This window comes from Chrysemys picta, chromosome 3 (genome assembly GCF_011386835.1).
Source record: "Chrysemys picta bellii isolate R12L10 chromosome 3, ASM1138683v2, whole genome shotgun sequence".
Taxonomy (NCBI): domain Eukaryota; kingdom Metazoa; phylum Chordata; order Testudines; family Emydidae; genus Chrysemys; species Chrysemys picta.
Genome location: NC_088793.1, coordinates 39,635,810 through 39,655,298, shown reverse-complemented (window position 1 = coordinate 39,655,298; position 19,489 = coordinate 39,635,810). Strand labels below are relative to the sequence as shown.

Genomic DNA, 19,489 nt, shown 5'->3' with positions numbered 1-19,489 from the left:
TTTTCTAGTGCCAGTTATCTTTTTTGAGATGAGGAGACCACATCTGTATACAGTATTCGAGATGAGAGCGTACCATTGATTTATATAAGGGCAATAATATATTCTCAGTCTTATTCTCTATCCCCTTTTTAATGATTTCTAACATCCTGTTTGCTTTTTTGACCGCCTCTGCACACTGCGTGGACATTTTCAGAGAACTATCCACGATGACTCCAAGATCTTTTTCCTGACTTGTTGTAGCTAAATTAGCCCCCATCATATTGTATGTATAGTTGGGGTTATTTTTTCCAATGTGCATTACTTTACATTTCCTCCACTAAAGGAATCATTAAATTAAATGCTATAGTTTGTTTTATGCAAGAGGTCAGACTACATGATTATAGTTGCTTTCATTTGGCTTTAAAATCTACCAACCTCCAATATGATGTTTACAATCTGCTCCTGTGAAGTCAATAGAGCACTAATTAATTAATCTCAATTTCCACAGTTGTGATGGGATCCTTAATTGTGCTAGCACCTAAATCATTCAAAGAAAAAAAAATCAAAATGCCAAATCATGGACTTAAGAAGACTTGTAAATCAGGGAAAATATGACTCATGTTGGACATGAAAATGTTTTCCCTTGTGAATAGTACAGATGTTCTACTGCACCAGCATCTATCAGACAGTGTGAATATGTATATATCAACTGTTTGGTATAGTAGGAATAAAAACAATCACAGCATTTTGTTACCACTATGAATGGCAAATTAATAATTTCTAGACTGATGAATGTTGTAACTCAAATACAATCACTAATTTCTGCTTTGAAAATAGATGTTTTGGTTTTTCTCTGGTATATAAAATGCAAATAGAATCATTTGTCTAAAGCTCATTATCTTCTGAAAATGTTCTGATCCATTAACATTACCAACTAGATATTTTGGTCCTAATTCTGCAAACATTATTAAACCAAATCTCTCACACTGGAGACACATGGGAGGACCAAAATGTGGAAATGTTAATTTTTCTGTTGTTAATGTATTTAGACATTTCAGGTGGCATTATGTCACATTGCTTTTTATCTTATGTAATGTATTCTGCACACAATCTTATACAAAAAACTTGGAAAAATACTTTTTATTTTGGCTCCAGCTATATTTTGATGGCCTTTAGTAGTTAAACCAGCATATCTCAATTATTCAGTGTAGCTTACCATTTAGTATTCTGATGACAGTGTACTTCAATTCACTGTGATACATAACATTTAAGTCTTTGTAACTTCAGAAGTAGACATCTAGTTTGACTTTCACAAATTGAAATATATAATATGTGTTTGTCTCTATATGAAATTGGGATGTAAAATGTTAATCCTCTGCACAATGGAACTCTGGACAGTAAAGGTAAAGCTTGTCTGTGCCAGAGACTGAACTTCCTTGAGGATCAGTCTGAGGCCAGTCTGAGACTCTGGAGTGAACTCCCCCAGGAATGAAAGACCATCACAAACCTCACCACTGTCCACTCGAAGTGCAATGTTCGTTTCTTTAAACCTGGCCTTCTCTAAATAAAACACATGGCAGCATGTATATTTAAAGCAAGCAAACAAAAAATCCTTCCAAAACAGAACACTCCACTGAACCCACTTCTCCTGGCAGTGGAAAGAGGTCTTAAAGTGGGAATGAATTACACTTACACCCACTTGAAGGTTCATTTACGCTGCTAGATAAGTGTAAATAGGCCTTTATATGAATGAAGATCCAGCCCTTGAATGAACATTTGAATCAATTTAAAACCTCAGAAAGCAAGCTGATCTTCCACTTACCTTTTTAATCAATGTACATTTTTGTGCAAAAGCTACTGAAATGAAAAGACCTTTTATTATTTATCAACATAAAATGCTCCTGTACTTAAACTGTTTTATTTGTATTTTTGTACTTTGTTTCCACAGACTAAAACAGGTATTGCATTGTTATATGATGAAGGGTCTGAAAATGCCTATGACATCCAATTGAAGCTTACAAAAGAGGTACTAACAATTCAAAAGCAAGATGTCATCTGCATTAGTGGAAGTGATCACAGTACAAATGTAAGTACTTCTATATCTATTTTGCTTCCAACGATATATGTGTATGTGTTCCCAAATAATCAAAATATGAGGTTATCAGAATGTGAGATATTCTTTCAAATAAGACATATGTAAAGAATGAAACAATATTTGTGTGTGTGTGTAAAATAATATTTTATTCCACCATAGGTTCCTTTCCAACTCTACTATGCTAGTAAGTGTAACACTGCAAGGAGAATAGGGACTGGCATATAAATACTGAGAATGCAGCATTTCACCACCAGAGAGATGGTTAGTTAGGTTATTAACTGAAGAAAGTGTTCTGTTCCCACTGAGAGCACTTTGAAAAGAGAGTATACTACATCACTCATTTCCCCAGAATCTCTCCTTTATTTGTTCAAGAGCAGGACAGGCTGGGACAGCACTTGAAAGTCACTTCCTTCACGGTAAACTTTTCCAGGTAAACCTGGAACCTAAAAATGTGTGCTTGCACATATGCTACACTTTCTTTTCCCAGTGCAGTCTGAGTGCTAACTCTCTTAGAACTTTTAGCTCTGTCATGCACTCTGGCCATGCAGAGGTCCTCTTCCATATCACCAGGTTACATTTCCTTTTTGCATAATGGGACGGCTATGCATATATGCTGTATAAGGAAGTAGTTAGCAAGGAAAGGTATACAGTGGAATGTGGACAAGTTCCCAAAGTGGTAGATTTGCAAGGAAGGGTAGTTATGTTGTGTTCCTCTGGAAACAAGTGTAGGTATACCACATTTAATGAGCACAAGAAGTTTCTTGTACTTTATTGGGGGTTCCTGGAATAAAGCATGCATGACAGCCTCCTCAGAGACTTAGTCAATAGAGAACTCTCAGGGCTTGTCTTCATTTAAAATGGCACAGTGGCGCTGCTGCAGTGCTTCAGTGTAGACACTAGTTATGCTAATTGGAGGGGATCTCCCATTGGTGTTATCCACCTCCCCGAGAGGCAGCAGCACTGTCTACATGGGGACTTAGCTCAACTTAGTAACACTGCTCAGGGGTGAGGATTTTTCACATCCCTGACCAATGTAGTTAAACCAACCTAATTTTCTTTTATAGACCAGGCCTGAGTTTACCTCTGGTATTACACATCTTTTCAGCTAAACATAAAATCTAACACTTGGGGACATTATGTGAATTTATGATTCCCTGTAGAGTCTCTACAGCAGGAAATGGATTATACTTCAACAACACACACACACATTCTTGCCCCCTTTCCACTCGAATGGCTAGTTGAAGTTCAGAGCCCTCAGAAAGTTCCAGCCGGGGTATTAATTGGCAATGGAGCCTGGTATTTTCATTCATGCAGTCTTGTTTGTTCACAAGGAATGTACAAGTTCCTGCTGCTCCAAACTGAAGAGGAACCAGAAACAAAATAATAGTTTCTTGGCTTATAGTTCCAAGCATCGTTAGCCAATACCAGACCCCGAAAACTCTAGCTTTTTTCCAGAGTCGTACACCAAGCTCACTGCCTGCTGCATGGCTTTCTTGCCTTTTTGCTCTAACCCCATTCTGTTTCTGTTCTGTTCTCTCTCTTTCCCTTCACACACACACACTTTACTCAAAACAATGCTCAGCAAAGCCCCTCTGTCCATCCTAAAACTCCTTGGCAGGGTCACATAACACTTTTATCTTAGGTTGGGGTTTGGTGATGAATTTATCCTTACAGTTATGCTAATTGAAGATCGTGTTCACATCTATCAGACTCAGCTGAGGTTTTTTTTTTAAGTTTTGTACAGTTAATGCCATTCAAGAATAATCCAATAAAAATTGCTAATAGTAGTTAGAAATGTTTTCTCTTGTGTAATTGTCCCAGAATATTGTACATGAATGTGACTTGTTTATAAAAATGTGCAAGGTGATATATAGGATACCACTCAGTGAAGTGAAAACCATGTCACATTGTGATTGGTTTGTTGAGACATGCCTCTGCCAAAATGATCACCTTGTGAATACCTTTCACTTCACTGAGTGGCATGAAATGCTGCCGTTCTAACTGTAAAATGCTACAGTAGCTATTGGTAAGGCACCTAGCACTAATTAGTTATATGCTATTTGTGGTCACAATAAAATATAATATGTAGTTGCAAATGCATGGTATCTTGTCTACCTAAGCATTTTTAATGTGCCAGTCTCAGTAGTATATTGTACATAAATTAGGAAGCCTTACTTCTATCACAAAGGATATTAAATTAAATTAAGTTCTGTTCAACTTCCTCATTTCAGGCTATTTCTTGACTTAAACCAGCCAATAGTGATTATCTTCTAGAAGGAAATATGTTCAGTCATTATCATGATTGATGATTATAATAATATATGGAGATATACCTATCTCATAGAGCTGGAAGGGACCTTGAAAGGTCATCACCTCCAGTCCCCTGCCTTCACTAGCAGGACCAATTTTTTTGCCCCAGATCCTTAAATGCCCCCCTCAAGGATTGAACTCACAACCCTGGGTTTAGTGGGCCAATGCTCAAACCACTGAGCTATCCCTCCCCCCAAAATTAAAGGTCATCAAGTCCAGCCCCCTGCCTTCACTAGCAGGATGAAGTGCTGATTTTTGCCCCAGATCCCTAAATGGCACCCTCAAGGATTAAACTCACAACCCTGGGTTTAGCAGGCCAATGGTCAAACCTGATTACTGGGATAAAACCTGTCCAAAAAGTTGGGTCTTGCATCACCATCTAAAAGTCTTTAGATTTGGGCTCATCTGGATTTCTGATGAAATTTAATACCACATTCAGAGTGTCCTCCACTCAGGATTCTCTGCCCGCAGATCCCGTAATTTCATCCAGAGGACCTTCAGCTTCAGTCTCAGCTTTCTTCAGAGCTGCCATTGTAGGGTACAGAGAGAGAGAGAGAGAGAGAGAGAGAAGCTTTGATAACATTTGGGACTTAAAGATAAGAACCAGGACTTTGAAACTGATCTGGAAGTGGACTGATGGTCACTGTAAAAGATGGAGCACAGATGTAAAGTGGGCAACTTTGTGTTGGAGAAGTTGAAAATCCCACAGATTGCCCTAGTTAAATCATAGGTAAACCTGTAGGTGTGAAAGGCACTTTGTGTGCATGGGAAAGGAAAAGGCCTCTCCTATCTTGGCAGCAATTGTGTTGTGTTGATACTGTAAGGGAGAAAGGTGAGGGCAATGTAGGAGCAATCTGATTTTACCTTGTAAATCTCTTCATGGTTTGAGCTCTGAATACCTTAGAGAACACTTACGTCTTCATACTGCTTTCACGTGGCTGCGATAAACTAGGAAGTTCAGCTGACAATGACAAGATTGAAATATCAGGTGATTCCATGCAAGGAATTTTCAGTGGATGTCCCTCAACTCACTTTCCACTTGGTCTAACAGAGCCGTTGCTGTTTTAAAGTTTCTGGACACACTGCAACATCTATGTGCTTACGTGGGGAATTTCTCTGAGGAATTAGTTGCAGTTGAGTCTGGGCCTTTCTTTGATGGGTGAAATTCTTTTCCATGTCATTTCTGCTAATATTATGTTAATTTGACCTTATATTTTAAATATTTTAACATGTGTATATTCTAGGGGGCCTAGCGTGATATGATGGGTATCTTTAGTAAATAAATTAACAGAGTTGTCAATATCCTATTTGTATTATATTTCAATGCCCATTCCACCATCCCACCATTTTCCTGATGTTTTGTTGATCAACAGACTTTTTCACTCCATAACTTTTTCACTCACTCACCTGCACACAATCTTAAACAAGTACAAACAAAAAAACTGTAATCAAGCTTTTTTTCCCCCAACCACATGCTGGGAGGGGAGGAAAAAAAGAGTTTATGTTTTTCAGTACTGGGGATACATTGTGGTGAAGGTTCATGTGAGTACCTATGTAGAAAAAATATAGATTAATTATGAATAAAAACTAATGAGAGTAAGGTGGAAGAATAGGCAGGACAAGGGTGACCACAGTATGATTGTGGTTGATTAGATCTGTTATGACAGCATCTTTAAGGCTCCATTTTTTTACTATTTTTTTGAATTGTGTATGTATATGCATGCTACAGGCACAATAATATCTACTTCCTTACCAAGATATTGAAATTTAAACATCTATTTTTCTGAGTTTATCACTTGCTAGCAACATGTACAGACAATTATAGTTGCCTATAAGAATTGCCAGAATTTCACCTTGCTTTTTCTGCCTGATTTCAAGTTATGTGTTTTTCAGTTCCTATTATACTATTAATTTATACTCCAGGAAAAAGAAACAAAATTCCATCACACATTGTACTTAATTGTTTATTCTTTTAAATGTCATTTTTTCTACAGCTTCTATAAGGTTCTAAGGGAAGAAAGAGCCTAAGGAAACTACATTTGCCCTGCAAACTTTGTTAATACTGTCTCAACTTTGGGATACTACAGTTTTAATCTGCTTTTCTTATTAAAGTTTATTGATTTGCTAAATTATATAGGGAGAATAGAATCTTAAATGCCACAAACCATCTAGGTCATAACATGCAATGATATTGTGTGCATGGGCAATACAACAGAGACTTATGGATGGAAGAATGGTCCCTTACAAGGTCCATGCAAATGCTGCTGATCTGAATCGTTAAACATATCTTTTTGAGAGATCTGACATGGAAAGACATTCTCTCATAGTTAGACTAGGCCCGCTGAGTGTTTTGAATGAAAGGACAGAGACCTTGAACTGGAATGTATCCAATGAGTGTCACTGTTTGATTTGTTCACAGCACTTATGTTGCTGAGCAGGTTGGCTGTTGTGATTTGTATTGTTGAGCCATTTTCACAGTGAGTGGCTTCTTTCTTGGGCATGATGAGTTGCAACTTAGCAGTCAACATGGAGATCATGAATGTGTGTATCGCTGTGTCCACGTCTGTGTCCAATATGCATAATGTTCTGTCCAGTTGCAGAAGGAAAGTGGGTATCCAATAGTCCAAAAGATCCCAGGCTGTGAAATTATTAACACTCAAAGGGCAGATGCCCTTTCTATGGCATACACCACTATTGAGAGCAGGTTTTTCAAAGTGCTTCCCTCTCTTACAACCCTCCACCTGCCGTTCATCTAGGTGCTGCAGTTAGGCATTGAGAAAGCTGGGAGATGGTGCTATTTGTGTTTGATGTAGAGGAGATATATAATATGTTTTCTGCATATTGATGGTATTTCAGCCCATGTTGTCTTACTAACTCCTACAATGGCTTCATGTGGGTGTAGTACAATATGAAGTAGAAGAATGAGCCAGGGTGGGCTTTATAGGTAAAGGAAAAGTTTCCTCTACATTTAGATTGTAGGGTCTTATTACAGGTAAGGTGGCTATTATATATCTGTAAGGCACTTAGCAGACCTGAGGAAATATAGAAATAAATACAATTTGACCATTTATCTATGACTACTTCATCTTTGCCTTGTGCTGTTAATTGGGGTTGACAGCTCTTGTTCTTCGTCTCCAAGTGTTCCTGTCAAATGTGTTTTCCAAGATGAGACCGACCTTCTTAGTGTCCTCCTTTGGAGTCCTGAACCACCTTTTTCTGGGTTTTCCTCATGGTCTTAGTCCCATGACTACCACATCTTGACTCTCTGATCAACATATTATGTGTTTCATCGTCTTATATGACCTACCATCTCAGTCAATACTTCCTCAACATTTCCAGGACAGGGGCATCGGCACCATGTCTTATACCATATCATCGCATAACCTGTTAACTCTTGTCTTACCCAGTGTCCACCTGAGCATTCTCATTTTGGCAGTGTGCAGTAGGTGTTCTTTCTTCCTCATTGGACAGCATTCCAATCCACACATCATGGCTGATCTAATCATGATCTTAAATAATTTGTTCTTTAGTTTATTTCGCATATTCTTGTCACAGAAAATTCCCATCAACTCACTCCATTTAGGTTAAGTGCTCTTCATGCAACTTCTAACATCTGCAACTTCTGACAGTCTCATCATGGCTCAGCACTGAACCAAAGTATTTAAATTGCTGCACAGACATTAACTCTATACCATCTAGTGTTACTGGTTTTTCATTGTCCTTCTCATTGAAACATCACACATATTCCATCTTTTGTTGGCTGATTTGTAAACCATTTTCTTCTAATGCTATCTTCCATTGTTCTAAATCTCTTTCCACTTTGCCTTTATCTTTGCAGCACACTATAATGTCATCAGCGAAAAACATACTCCATGGAACCTCTCCCCAATATCCTATGTCAAGGTGTTCATTACAAGCACAAATAGAAATGGATTTAGGACTGGTCTTGATGCAGACCTACCCTCACAATGAATGGCTTATTGTTGCTGAAGCTGCTTCTCACTATTGTGCTACCCTCGTACGTGTCAATGATAGTCTGAACTTATGTCTCCAGAAGATCGTGCAACTGCAGGCACCGCTACATCAATTCTCTAGGAACTTTGGCCTATGCCTTCTATCTGTTCAGAAACCCTAAATGCAATTGCTTGTGTTTTTCCCTGTACTTATCCTGCAATATTTGGGCTGCACACACAGTATCTAGTGTTGACCTTCCTGGCATAAACCCAAATTGGTTGTCACTTAGTTGGTGCTCAAGTTTTAGTGATAATTTGATCATTCTTTCCAACCAGCTCATTGTGTGACTCATAAACGTGATGAGCTGGTAATTACATACTGACACATCTCCTTTCTGCCTGAAGATAGAGAAGAAGGTGCTCTTCCTCTACACCTCAGGGATTTTCCCAATTTGGAGGCGATGATAATAGGTCTTGTGAGGTTATTGCTTGAGCTTACTTCCCTCAATAGTTTCCTTGGATTGTCTTAATTGAGCAATTTCTCCTAAAACCAGTGCCATCTCCTAATGATTTTGCCATTTTCCATCTGTACTGTTCCATTTTATCTTTGACACAAATCATAGCTCCCAAGTTGTCAATGCTTTTTTGCCTGGTCTTGACTAATCTGTATATTCCTTTATCCCCCTCCTTCATAAATAGTCTGGGATATAAGGCTTTATGTGCTTCTGCAACAGCTGTTTTCATCTTTTTCTTTGGCAGGTTGTATTCCTCATAATTTTCCACCATTCTTACTTTCTGCTATTTCTTAAACTTTTACTTCTTTACTGCCTCCACCACCATGTCTCCTTGCCATGAAATTTCCCTCCTTTTGTTTGGCCACAGACAGTTTTTGCAATTTCTGTAACATGTTTTCCCCCAGGTCTCACTGGTGTCATCACGGTTGGTTTTGTCATTGTCCAACCCTTTGTAGAACCTCATCCTTAAATCTGATACTAATTTCCCTGCCCATGAACCTCTACCTTTTTATCCATTGTTCTACAACTCATCTGTTGTCCCCCATTAGCCTTATAGATTCACAGACTCATAGTGACCATCTGGTCTGACCTCCTACACATTGCAGACCACAGAATCTCACCCATCCTCTCCTGAAATAGATCCCTAACCTCTGGCTGAGTTACTGAAATCCTCAAATCCTGGTTTAAAAACTTCAAGTTACAGAGAATTCACTATTTACATTAGTTTAAACTTGCAAGTGACCCATGCCCCATGCTGCAGAGGAAGGCGAAAAACCCCAAGGGTCTCTGCCAATCTGACTGGGGGAGGAAATTCCTTCCTGACCCCAAATATGGTAATCAGTTAGACCCCAAGTATGTGGGCAAGACCCACCGGGCAGATACCTGGGAAAGGATTCTCTGTAGTAACTCAGAGCCCACCCCATATAGTGTCCCATCTCCAGCCTTTTCATCCAGAAGTCCATTACAGGCAATCTCTGTTGCTCCGCAATCTGCTCAATTGGAGTCACTTTACAGTCTCTCATGTTTTTTAGATTTCTTCTTGTCAGGAAGTAGTGAATCTAGGACCTACTGGCACCACTCTTGTATGTAATTAAGTACTCCTCTCTCTGTACAAAATATGTCTTGGCAACAATCAAGCCATTTGCTCTGCCTAAATCTGATATCCGCACCAGCTTCTTTCTGGATTCAAAGCATCTGCTTCCTTGACAGTTGTCATGTCCATTGAGATCCATTCTGAAAATCAGGCATTCAGATTGTAGTACTTCACGTTTCACTTGGTCCAGAGGTATCTGGAATTTCTCCTCATCTGTTGTACAACCATCTTGCAGCACATATCCATATATAACATTAAATAGTTGGTCTCTGCTAGGTACTACTCCAGCGTTTTGTCAGCCAGTCACTCTTCCTTTGGATGTCCACTACTTTATCTTGTAAGGTTTCTGATACAATTATTCCTACTCCATTTCTGTTTACTACTAAACCATGATACATCATCATTGAATCCTCCCCAATGTTCATGGATTTTGATCCCTTCCATTTTGTCTCATGTATACAGGCATGTGCACTCTCCTTCTCAGTATCTCAGCTACTTCTCTTAGCTTCCTCTTCATTATTCCCACATTCAGGGAAGCCAGACATAGGCGCGGTCCACACTAACCCCCCACTTCGAACTAAGATACGCAACTTCAGCTATGTGAATAACGTAGCTGAAGTCAAAATACCTTAGTTCGAACTTACCGCGGGTCCAGACGCGGCAGGCAGGCTCCCCCGTCGACTCCGCATACTCCTCTCACGGAGCAGGAGTACCGGCGTCGACGACGAGCACTTCCAGGATCGATCCCAGAAGATTGATTGCTTACCGCCGGACCCGGAGGTAAGTATAGACCTACCCATAGTTCTTGGGCTCACTTCTTAAGCCACATGTACTCAGAATGCAGTAGCCTTGTTAGGCTTTGCACATTTTCCCCAGGGACCACCCTAGCATTATACTGAAGATGAAGATCTGTTGAGCCCATTTATATTTGACTGTGTAATTGAAATTGAATGCCAGTTTCTGCTTCTGACTCAGACTAGACTGGCAAATCTAGACTATTTTGACCAGCCCACAAAATAATGGGAGACAGGGAATGGATCACGTGATGATTATCTGTTCTGTTCATTCCCTCTGGGACACCTGGCATTGGCCACTGACAGAAGGCAGGGTAGTGGGCTAGATGGACCTTTGGTCTGACCCAGTATGGTTGTTCTTATGTTCTTATATACAAATGATCCAAATGGGGAACACCTGTGGGTTTTGTGTGTGTCATGCCATAATTAGCAGTTCATTATGGTTTTTAAAAGTAAAACATGTTTTAGGTTGATTTCTCACTGTGTGAACCAGTTTTTAAAAGAGAGCTGGAAAAACTTTTTTGTTTTGTTTTCATGTGTAGCAATAAGGATCATTAGCACAGTACAAACCCTGGACCTTTAGCTGTCCAGCACAGACCCCACAACCTGCCTAGGGAATTTGTTCCAGTGCTTAACTACCCTTACAGTTAGTAAGTTTTTCCTAATGTCTAATCTAAATCTTCCTTGGTGCAATTAAACCTCATTACTTCTTGTCCTGTCCTCTGTAGATCAGAAGCACAATTTATCACTCTCGTCTTTATAACAACTTTTACTTACTTGAAAACTGTTATCATGTCCCTCCTTAGTCTTCTCTTCTCCAGATTAAACAAACCCATTTTAATCAATCTTTCCTGGTAGGTCATGTTATCTAGAACTTTAATATTTTTTGTTGCTCCTCTTTGAACTTTCTCTAATTTGTCCATATCTTTCCCAAAATGTGGTGCCCAGAACTCTAGTTGAGGCTCGTATCAGAGGGGTAGCCGTGTTAGTCTGAATCTGTAAAAAGCAACAGAGGGTCCTGTGGCACCTTTAAGACTAACAGAAGTATTGGGAGCATAAGCTTTCGTGGGTAAGAACCTCACTTCTTCAGATGCAAGTAATGGAAATCTCCAGAGGCAAGTATAAATCAGTATGGAGATAATGAGGTTAGTTCAATCAGGGAGGGTGAGGTGCTCTGCTAGCAGTTGAGGTGTGAACACCAAGGGAGGAGAAACTGCTTCTGTAGTTGGATAGCCATTCACAGTCTTTGTTTAATCCTGATCTGATGGTGTCAAATTTGCAAATGAACTGAAGCTCAGCAGTTTCTCTTTGGAGTCTGGTCCTGAAGTTTTTTTTGCTGTAAGATGGCTACCTTTACATCTGCTATTGTGTGGCCAGGGAGGTTGAAGTGTTCTCCTACAGGTTTTTGTATATTGCCATTCCTGATATCTGACTTGTGTCCATTTATCCTCTTGCATAGTGACTGTCCAGTTTGGCCAATGTACATAGCAGAGGGGCATTGCTGGCATATGATGGCATATATAACATTGGTGGACGTGCAGGTGAATGAGCCGGTGATGTTGTAGCTGATCTGGTTAGGTCCTGTGATGGTGTTGCTGGTGTAGATATGTGGGCAGAGTTGGCATCGAGGTTTGTTGCATGGGTTGGTTCCTGAGTTAGAGTTGTTATGGTGCGGTGCATGGTTGCTGGTGAGAATATGCTTAAGGTTGGCAGGTTGTCTGTGGGCGAGGACTGGCCTGCCTCCCAAGGTCTGTGAAAGTGAGGGATCATTGTCCAGGATGGGTTGTAGATCACTGATGATGCGTTGGAGAGGTTTAAGCTGAGGACTGTAGGTGATGGCCAGTGGAGTTCTGTTGGTTTCTCTTCTGGGCCTGTCTTGTAGCAGGAGGCTTCTGGGTACACGTCTGGCTCTGTTGATTTGTTTCTTTATTTCCTTGTGTGGGGATCGTAGTTTTGAGAATGCTTGGTGAAGATCTTGTAGGTGTTGGTCTCTGTCTGAGTGGTTGGAGCAGATGCGATTGTACCTCAGTGCTTGGCTGTAGATGATGGATCGTGTGGTGTGACCGGGGTGGAAGCTGGAGGCATGAAGGTAGGCGTAGCGGTCGGTGGGTTTTTGGTATAGGGTGGTGTTAATGTGGCCATCGCTTATTTGTACGATGGTGTCTAGGAAGTGGACCTCCCGTGTAGATTGGTCCAGGCTGAGGTTGATGGTGGGGTGGAAGCTGTTGAAATCATGGTGAAATTCTTCCAGGGTCTCCTTCCCATGGGTCCAGATGATGAAGATGTCATCAATATAGCGTAGGTAGAGAAGGGGCATGAGTGGACGAGAGCTGAGGAAGCGTTGTTCCAGGTCAGCCATAAAAATGTTGGCATATTGTGGGGCCATGCGGGTGCCCATAGCGGTGCCACTGGTCTGGAGGTATATATTGTCACCAAATTTGAAATAATTGTGTGTGAGGATAAAGTCACAGAGCTCAGCAATAAGTTGTGCTGTGTCATCATCAGGGATACTGTTCCTGACAACTGTTCTAGTTGAGGCCTTATCATTGTTGAGGAGAGTGGAAGAATTACCTCTCGTTTCTTGCTTACAACTTGCTAATACATCCCAGAATGATGTTCACTTTTTTCCCCAACTGTATCCCATTGTTATATTTAACACCCATTCAAGAATACAAAAGTCACCAAAGAAGAAGACATTTTGATTACAAGGCATGGGATAATCCCATAAGAGACCCCAAACAACAATTGAAAGTTGAATTCTTTAACCAGGTGCTAGACTGTGCAATGCAGTCAGTTGAAGAACGGTTCATGCAGCTCAAGGAACACAGCAGTATATTTGGGATGTTGTACGATATTCCAAAACCCCCCACTATACCTGAAGAAGACCTACACCAGCAAGGCAGGGCACTAGAGACAATGTTGACATATGATGACTTGCACGATATTGATGTGAATGATTTAGGTGATGAACTGAAAGCCCTTTCAAGATACATTTCAGCAGGATCAACTCCAAAGGCTGTTCTGGAATATATGTACACAAATAAGATGACCACCCTCTTTCTAAATGCTTTTGGTACTCTGTGAATACTTTTAACACTTCCTCTAACAGTTGCCAATGGAGAACACAGCTTCTCCAAACTGAAGTTAATAAAAACACATCTATGCTCCACAATGACACAGGAGAGGCTGGTCGGCCTTGCAACCATCTCAATAGAGCATGAGCTGGCCCAGACTGTGGACCTTCAGCAGGAAGCAGTCCAAATCTTTGCAACCAAGAAGGCACGGAAAGCACCACTTTGATTATTCAAACAGATAAAAATGCCAGTGTTTACTATGCAAACAAGAAAAGTCACATTTGCTGTTCAGGCATTTGAAAGTTAAGTGTTACTTAAAATTTTTGAACAAGGCATTTTAAGTTGCTAGTTCTCCTTTATTGGGGTAGGTAACAGAGGAGTACCATGAGAGGAGTAGAACAGGAAGAAGGCAGAATTGAGACCTTTCAAAGTTTTGGCCCAAGTGAGGGGGCATGGGAGCGTCATTTGAGCTCCCTGCCTCAGGTGCCCAAATGTTGTGGGCCGGCCCTGAGCAATAACTAAAGAACAAAAGAAGTTAGTTGGATTAAATTTTTATTTTTTGAGGACAAAACACTTATATAGTGATAAATCTGGCCTAATGATACAATTTGTGTCCATGATTGCTGTAGTTACTACAGAGAGATTATGAGATCAAGACTCAGTTGGGAACTGAACCATGAGACAACCTCTCTAGGTATATGTGGTCCCCCCATGATCAAATTTAACTATTTAGCTGTAGGTGGTGGTGTTTACATACATATGTAGCTATAGGCTGTGATAATTGCTCACTCCATAGAATATAAACAGCAGCACTCTAAGATGTACCACATTTTTCAGATCATTCTACATTTCAGCTGAATCGGGCTGCCTATTCTACCAAATCCTTGGTAAAGTTCCATTTATGGGGCAAAGAGACTCCAAAGTCAAATTCTCTGTGGCTGAGGGAAAAACACACAGTTGGAAGCCACATGGTCTGTTCTCAGCCTTACTGTCTGCTCTTTATATTTATAAGAGAAAACACAGCAATGGCCAAAATGTTAAATGCCGTTTTTGTTTCAGTTTTCACCAAAAAGGTTAGCAGTGATCAGAAAATTAGCATTGTGAACATCTACCTAAGTGGGGAGGATCTGAGGCTAAAATAGGGAAAGAACACATTAAGAGTTACTTAGACAAGTTAGATGTCTTCAAGTTGGCAGGTCCTGATGGAATGCATCATAGACTACTTAAGGAACTGGCTGAAGAGAACTCTGAGCCATCACTAGCAATTGTCCTTGAGAACTCATGGAAAACAGGGGACAGGAAAAGGACAAATATAGTATCTTGCTATAAAAAGGGGAATAAGGACAACCCAGGGAATTATAGACCAGTCAGCTTAACTTTGGTACCCTGAAAGATAAAGGCACAAATGATCAATAATTAATTTGTAAGCACCTAGAAGATAATAAGGTGACAAGTAACAGTAAATATGGATTTGTCAAAAACAAATCATGACAAACCAACTTAATATCCTTCTTTGACAGGGTACCTAGCTTTGTAGATGGAGGGAAGCAGTAGATATTATATATCTGAACTTTAGAAAGGCTTTTGATTCTGTCTCACATGACCCTCTCATAAGCAAACTTGGGAAATATAGCCTTGATGAAACTACTATAAGGTGGTGCATAACTGGTTGGAAAACTGTACTCCGAGAGTAATTATCAATGGTTCACAGTCAAGCTAGGAGAGCATATTGTGTGGGATCCCTCGGGATCTGTTCTAGGTCTGGTTCTAGTCAATATCTTCATAAATGATTTGGATAATGGCATAGAGAGTACCTTTATGAGGTTTGTGGACAATACCAGGCTGGGAGGGGTTGCAAGAACTTCTGAGAACAGGATTAGAGTTCAAAATGATCTTGACAAACTGGAGAAATGTTCTGAAATAAATAAGCTTACATTCAATAACGATAAGTGCAAAGTACTGCACTGAGGAAGGAATAATCAATTTTGCAAATGCAAAATGGGAAATGATTGTCTAGGAAAGAGTATTGTAGAAAAGACTCTGGGGTTATAGTGTATCACAAACTAAATATAGTTTAATTGGAAGATCAGGCATCTCATCACCACTCACATCCTCACTATAGGTGGGAAAATAGCTTCAGTGTGAAGTTCCTCTGCCAATTTCTGTGCACTCTTCAGAACATTTTGAAATCCCTCATCTGACCAGTAAGACTGTAGGTATGACTTTGCTTTGTCCAGTTGTTCCATTGCTACAGATATATCAAGGTCAACACCTTGGAGTCTCTTGCTTACAACATTTATTTCAAACAATATGTTATGCCACAACACTAAGCCACAGACAAATTTGAAGTTATGTATGTTTCTGGTGATTCCATTTCCCTCTGCCACTGTTCTCCCACAAACAGTTCCTGTCATAGCATTATCCTCCATAATGGCAACTACGGCATCATCTATCTTCCCAATTTGGTGTTTGATAGGCTTTATCGCCTCCACTCGACTTTCCCATCATGTGGCACTCAGTGGTTTCAGTGTCAGAGAGGATGTTCCCAGATGTTGTTTCAAAATTTGCCATCAATGAGTTGATGTAGAGAAAAATACATAAATGCTGTGAATTACATTAAAATTCAGCAGCCTCACTAGAAGCTGATGCTGCATAACTGCCCACCAAGTTCACTGAATGGGAACTGCATGGGACAAAAAAAGCTTGAGGGTTTAACTCTTGGATCCGTGTCTGCACTCCTCTGTTCTTTCCTCTCATGTTAGCACCATTATCGTAGCCCTGACCTCTCATGTCAGCTATCGCAATTCCTGTATCTTCCAGCTTTTTAAGATGCACATTTGTCATACCAGCTACTGTAGAATCATCAATGTCAATAAATTCTAGAAAATGCTCTCTGACCAGGGCCAGCTCCAGGGTTTTTGCCGCCCCAAGTGGCAGGGGGGAAAAAGAAAAGTTGCGATCGGCGGCAGCTCCACCGCGCCGTTTTCTTCTTCAGCGGCAATTCGGTGGCAGGTCCTGCCCTCCGAGAGGGACTGAGGGACCCGCCGCCGAAGAGCCTGAGGTGCCACCCCAAGCACCTGCTTGCTGGGCTGGTGCCTGGAGCCGGCCCTGTCTCTAACAGTCACCATTGCAGGGACATTTTCACTAGGTTCTATTGTTGTTACAAAACGCACCATTAAAGTCTTTTGTTCTGTATGGCTGATGTCAGGTGTGCAGTCCAGAAAAACAGAGTAATATCTTGCTGACTTCAGATCTGCCACAATCTTCTGTTTAACTTTTGTTGCCAATAACTGTATGATCTCATTTTGAATTGTTTTTCCAAAGTAGTGGTGTGTGTACATTTCTTGGGTGGGGACTCTTCTTAGATGCTCCTGGAGTACAGCATCAAACTCAGCCATCAGCTCCACAATTTTAAGGAGGTTTCCATTGTTTGGCGCATACAGCTGATCTGAAGTGCCACACACTGCTAGGTTTGGGTAGCAAGCATTCTCACAATGGCAATGAGCCTTTTCAGAACATTTTGCCAGTAAAGAGAGACTGATGCAATCTTCTCTTGATGCTGATCATTTATGGTGGCCTTTAACCTTAGTCTCATCACAAGCTCTTTCCACCTATGGAATGCTCTCTGTTGATTTGCTGCCTTCTCATGGCATGCCAGATTTCTAGCCAGATTTTTCCAGTCCTTTGTTCCTGTAGAACCCAATGTGGCTGGAACATTAGACTGGAAGAGTTTGCACAAAAACAGTGTGCAGCATTTTGGGTTTTTGAGTACATAAGCCATGGCCTCTCCACTTTGTCACCATTGGGATTTCACACCAGTAAAGTGTTGGATGGAAACTTCTTTTTTCATTGTCTTTGGGGAACATGAAGTTTTTCACTTGCTGTGGCCCATTCAGTACAAGGAAGTCCCTCAGGCTACTGCTCAAGTGGGTCCACAGTCCTGGATCATCTAGACTTAAGGAACTAAACTTGGCAGCAGCTGTTTCTTGTGCCTCCACCACACTCTTCTCTGATCTACACTTTTCTTCAGGAATGTGCATGGTTACATCCATTTGAGATGGAGATATGGATGCTGCAGTAGCTGCCAGGTCACCTGCACTCTGACTAACTGGAAGATCAGGCATCTCGTCACCACTCACATCCTCACTGGGGCCGGAAGGCTCACCGTGAACATTTGTGTCTATGTATCTCAGGAGTGCTCCTTCCTGCTTAGATAGAAAAGCTTCCTTTGCTTTCTTTCTTTTTCTGAATGCTGCCCCAGAGGGGTATTTTCTTCTTTCATTCATGACTGCTGTTCTGTGCCAGCTATAGTGGCTCTCAACACTCAATTGAAGGGGACAAATAAGCAGGCTGGTAGCAGGGCCTGAGTGAGGGAAGATATCAGCGTCTAAGGGCCTAACTGGCTCCTATTACTTCAGTTCACTGCCTGTTCTCCTCAAGTGGGTTCAGGGAAGCAGCAGGAAACAGGAAGCTCCCTGAGAAGCTGGTATTAATTAGTCCAGGCTCCTGGGGGTGCTAGAGAGGTACATAAGATGCTCCTCCTCCTCTCTCTCCCTGCAGGTCCTGCTGCTTTCTGTTATTCCCTCTCATCTTTTCTCCTGCCTGCCTGTTATGTCTCTTGTGCCCTCCTTCCTCCAGCACAGCACTCCACCATCTCTGTGCATCTAGAGCAGAGAGAATACATATGCACCAGCAGCAGACACAATTTTCTACACTCTGGGTCCTAGTCCCCCCCAAATCTGGCACCTGAGGTTGCCGCCTCAGTTCACATCATGGTAAGGCCAGCCCTGTTATTGCCTCCTCTCCTCCTGTTTTCCCCTGGCATAATGTTCCTCTGCTGCTTGATCCACTTCTCCTCCTCCTTCCCTTCAAACATTTTCTTACTGCTTTATTTACTCCCCACCCTTCTCCCCTTAATATTTCTTCAGATGGTGACTGACAGCTCCAGTCTCATTGGTATCTCCAGTCCTTAAGGTTGGCTCTTGTTTCCTCTTTTCCTGTTCCTATATAGCCTGTAGTAGATCGAGGTAAGCTGTTCCCTTTTTATTTCCAGATTCTTTTTACAAGTCTCCAGGTTGTTCTTGCTCATGAAGAACTTGTGTATCTGTAGAAGCAGCTGGGAATAAGAAAGCCAGCACTACGTTGTTGCCCCTTGGCCCAAGTTATTAGCCAATAATGGGGGCCTTGTGCATTGTTTCTGTTAGGAGGAACATTGTTTAAATGTCTCAGATATTTCTTTGGTGCAATCCTGGTTATTTACAAAGAATGCACACAACGTCCTGTTTCCCTGAACACAGGAGGAATAATCAGCAGGAGGCAGTTTCCTTGCTTTCAGTTTCCAAGTCTGTCTTTCAAGCCAGTCCTCTGCCCCAAGGAATATCTATGTTCCCACTCAGGGCTATGCTCAAAACTGTTTCTCTGACTTTATTCTGGCTCTGGCTTACTTTCTGGTTGCTTTCTATGATACAAAAGGATAATAAAATATTCATCAACTGCCCTCCTGTAATATCTGACTAAGGAAATATTCATCACAATAATACTACTACTAACTGCATCTCTCAGCATAATTCTTCCCCAAATCATATATGAAGACATGTCCCTGTCTTGTGAGTTTACAATTTAAGGAGGCAACTATATGGGGGGAAAGAGGTGTGTGCATACATATGTTTATATCTA

At 41.0% G+C, this 19,489-nt stretch overlaps 1 protein-coding gene across 4 annotated transcripts in view; it reads left to right on the top strand.

Annotated features, from left to right (window-relative positions):
- The window catches only part of SNTG2 (syntrophin gamma 2), a 467,752-nt gene that overhangs the window by 210,148 nt on the left and 238,115 nt on the right, over nt 1-19,489 (top strand). For all 4 annotated transcript variants that reach the window (XM_008163718.4, XM_042848764.2, XM_024101595.3 and 1 more), the window contains exon 2: nt 1,928-2,065. In XM_008163718.4, the coding sequence (XP_008161940.1) occupies nt 2,028-2,065 (38 nt within the window). In that variant the 5' untranslated portion in view covers nt 1,928-2,027. The remainder of the gene's footprint in view (nt 1-1,927; nt 2,066-19,489) is intronic.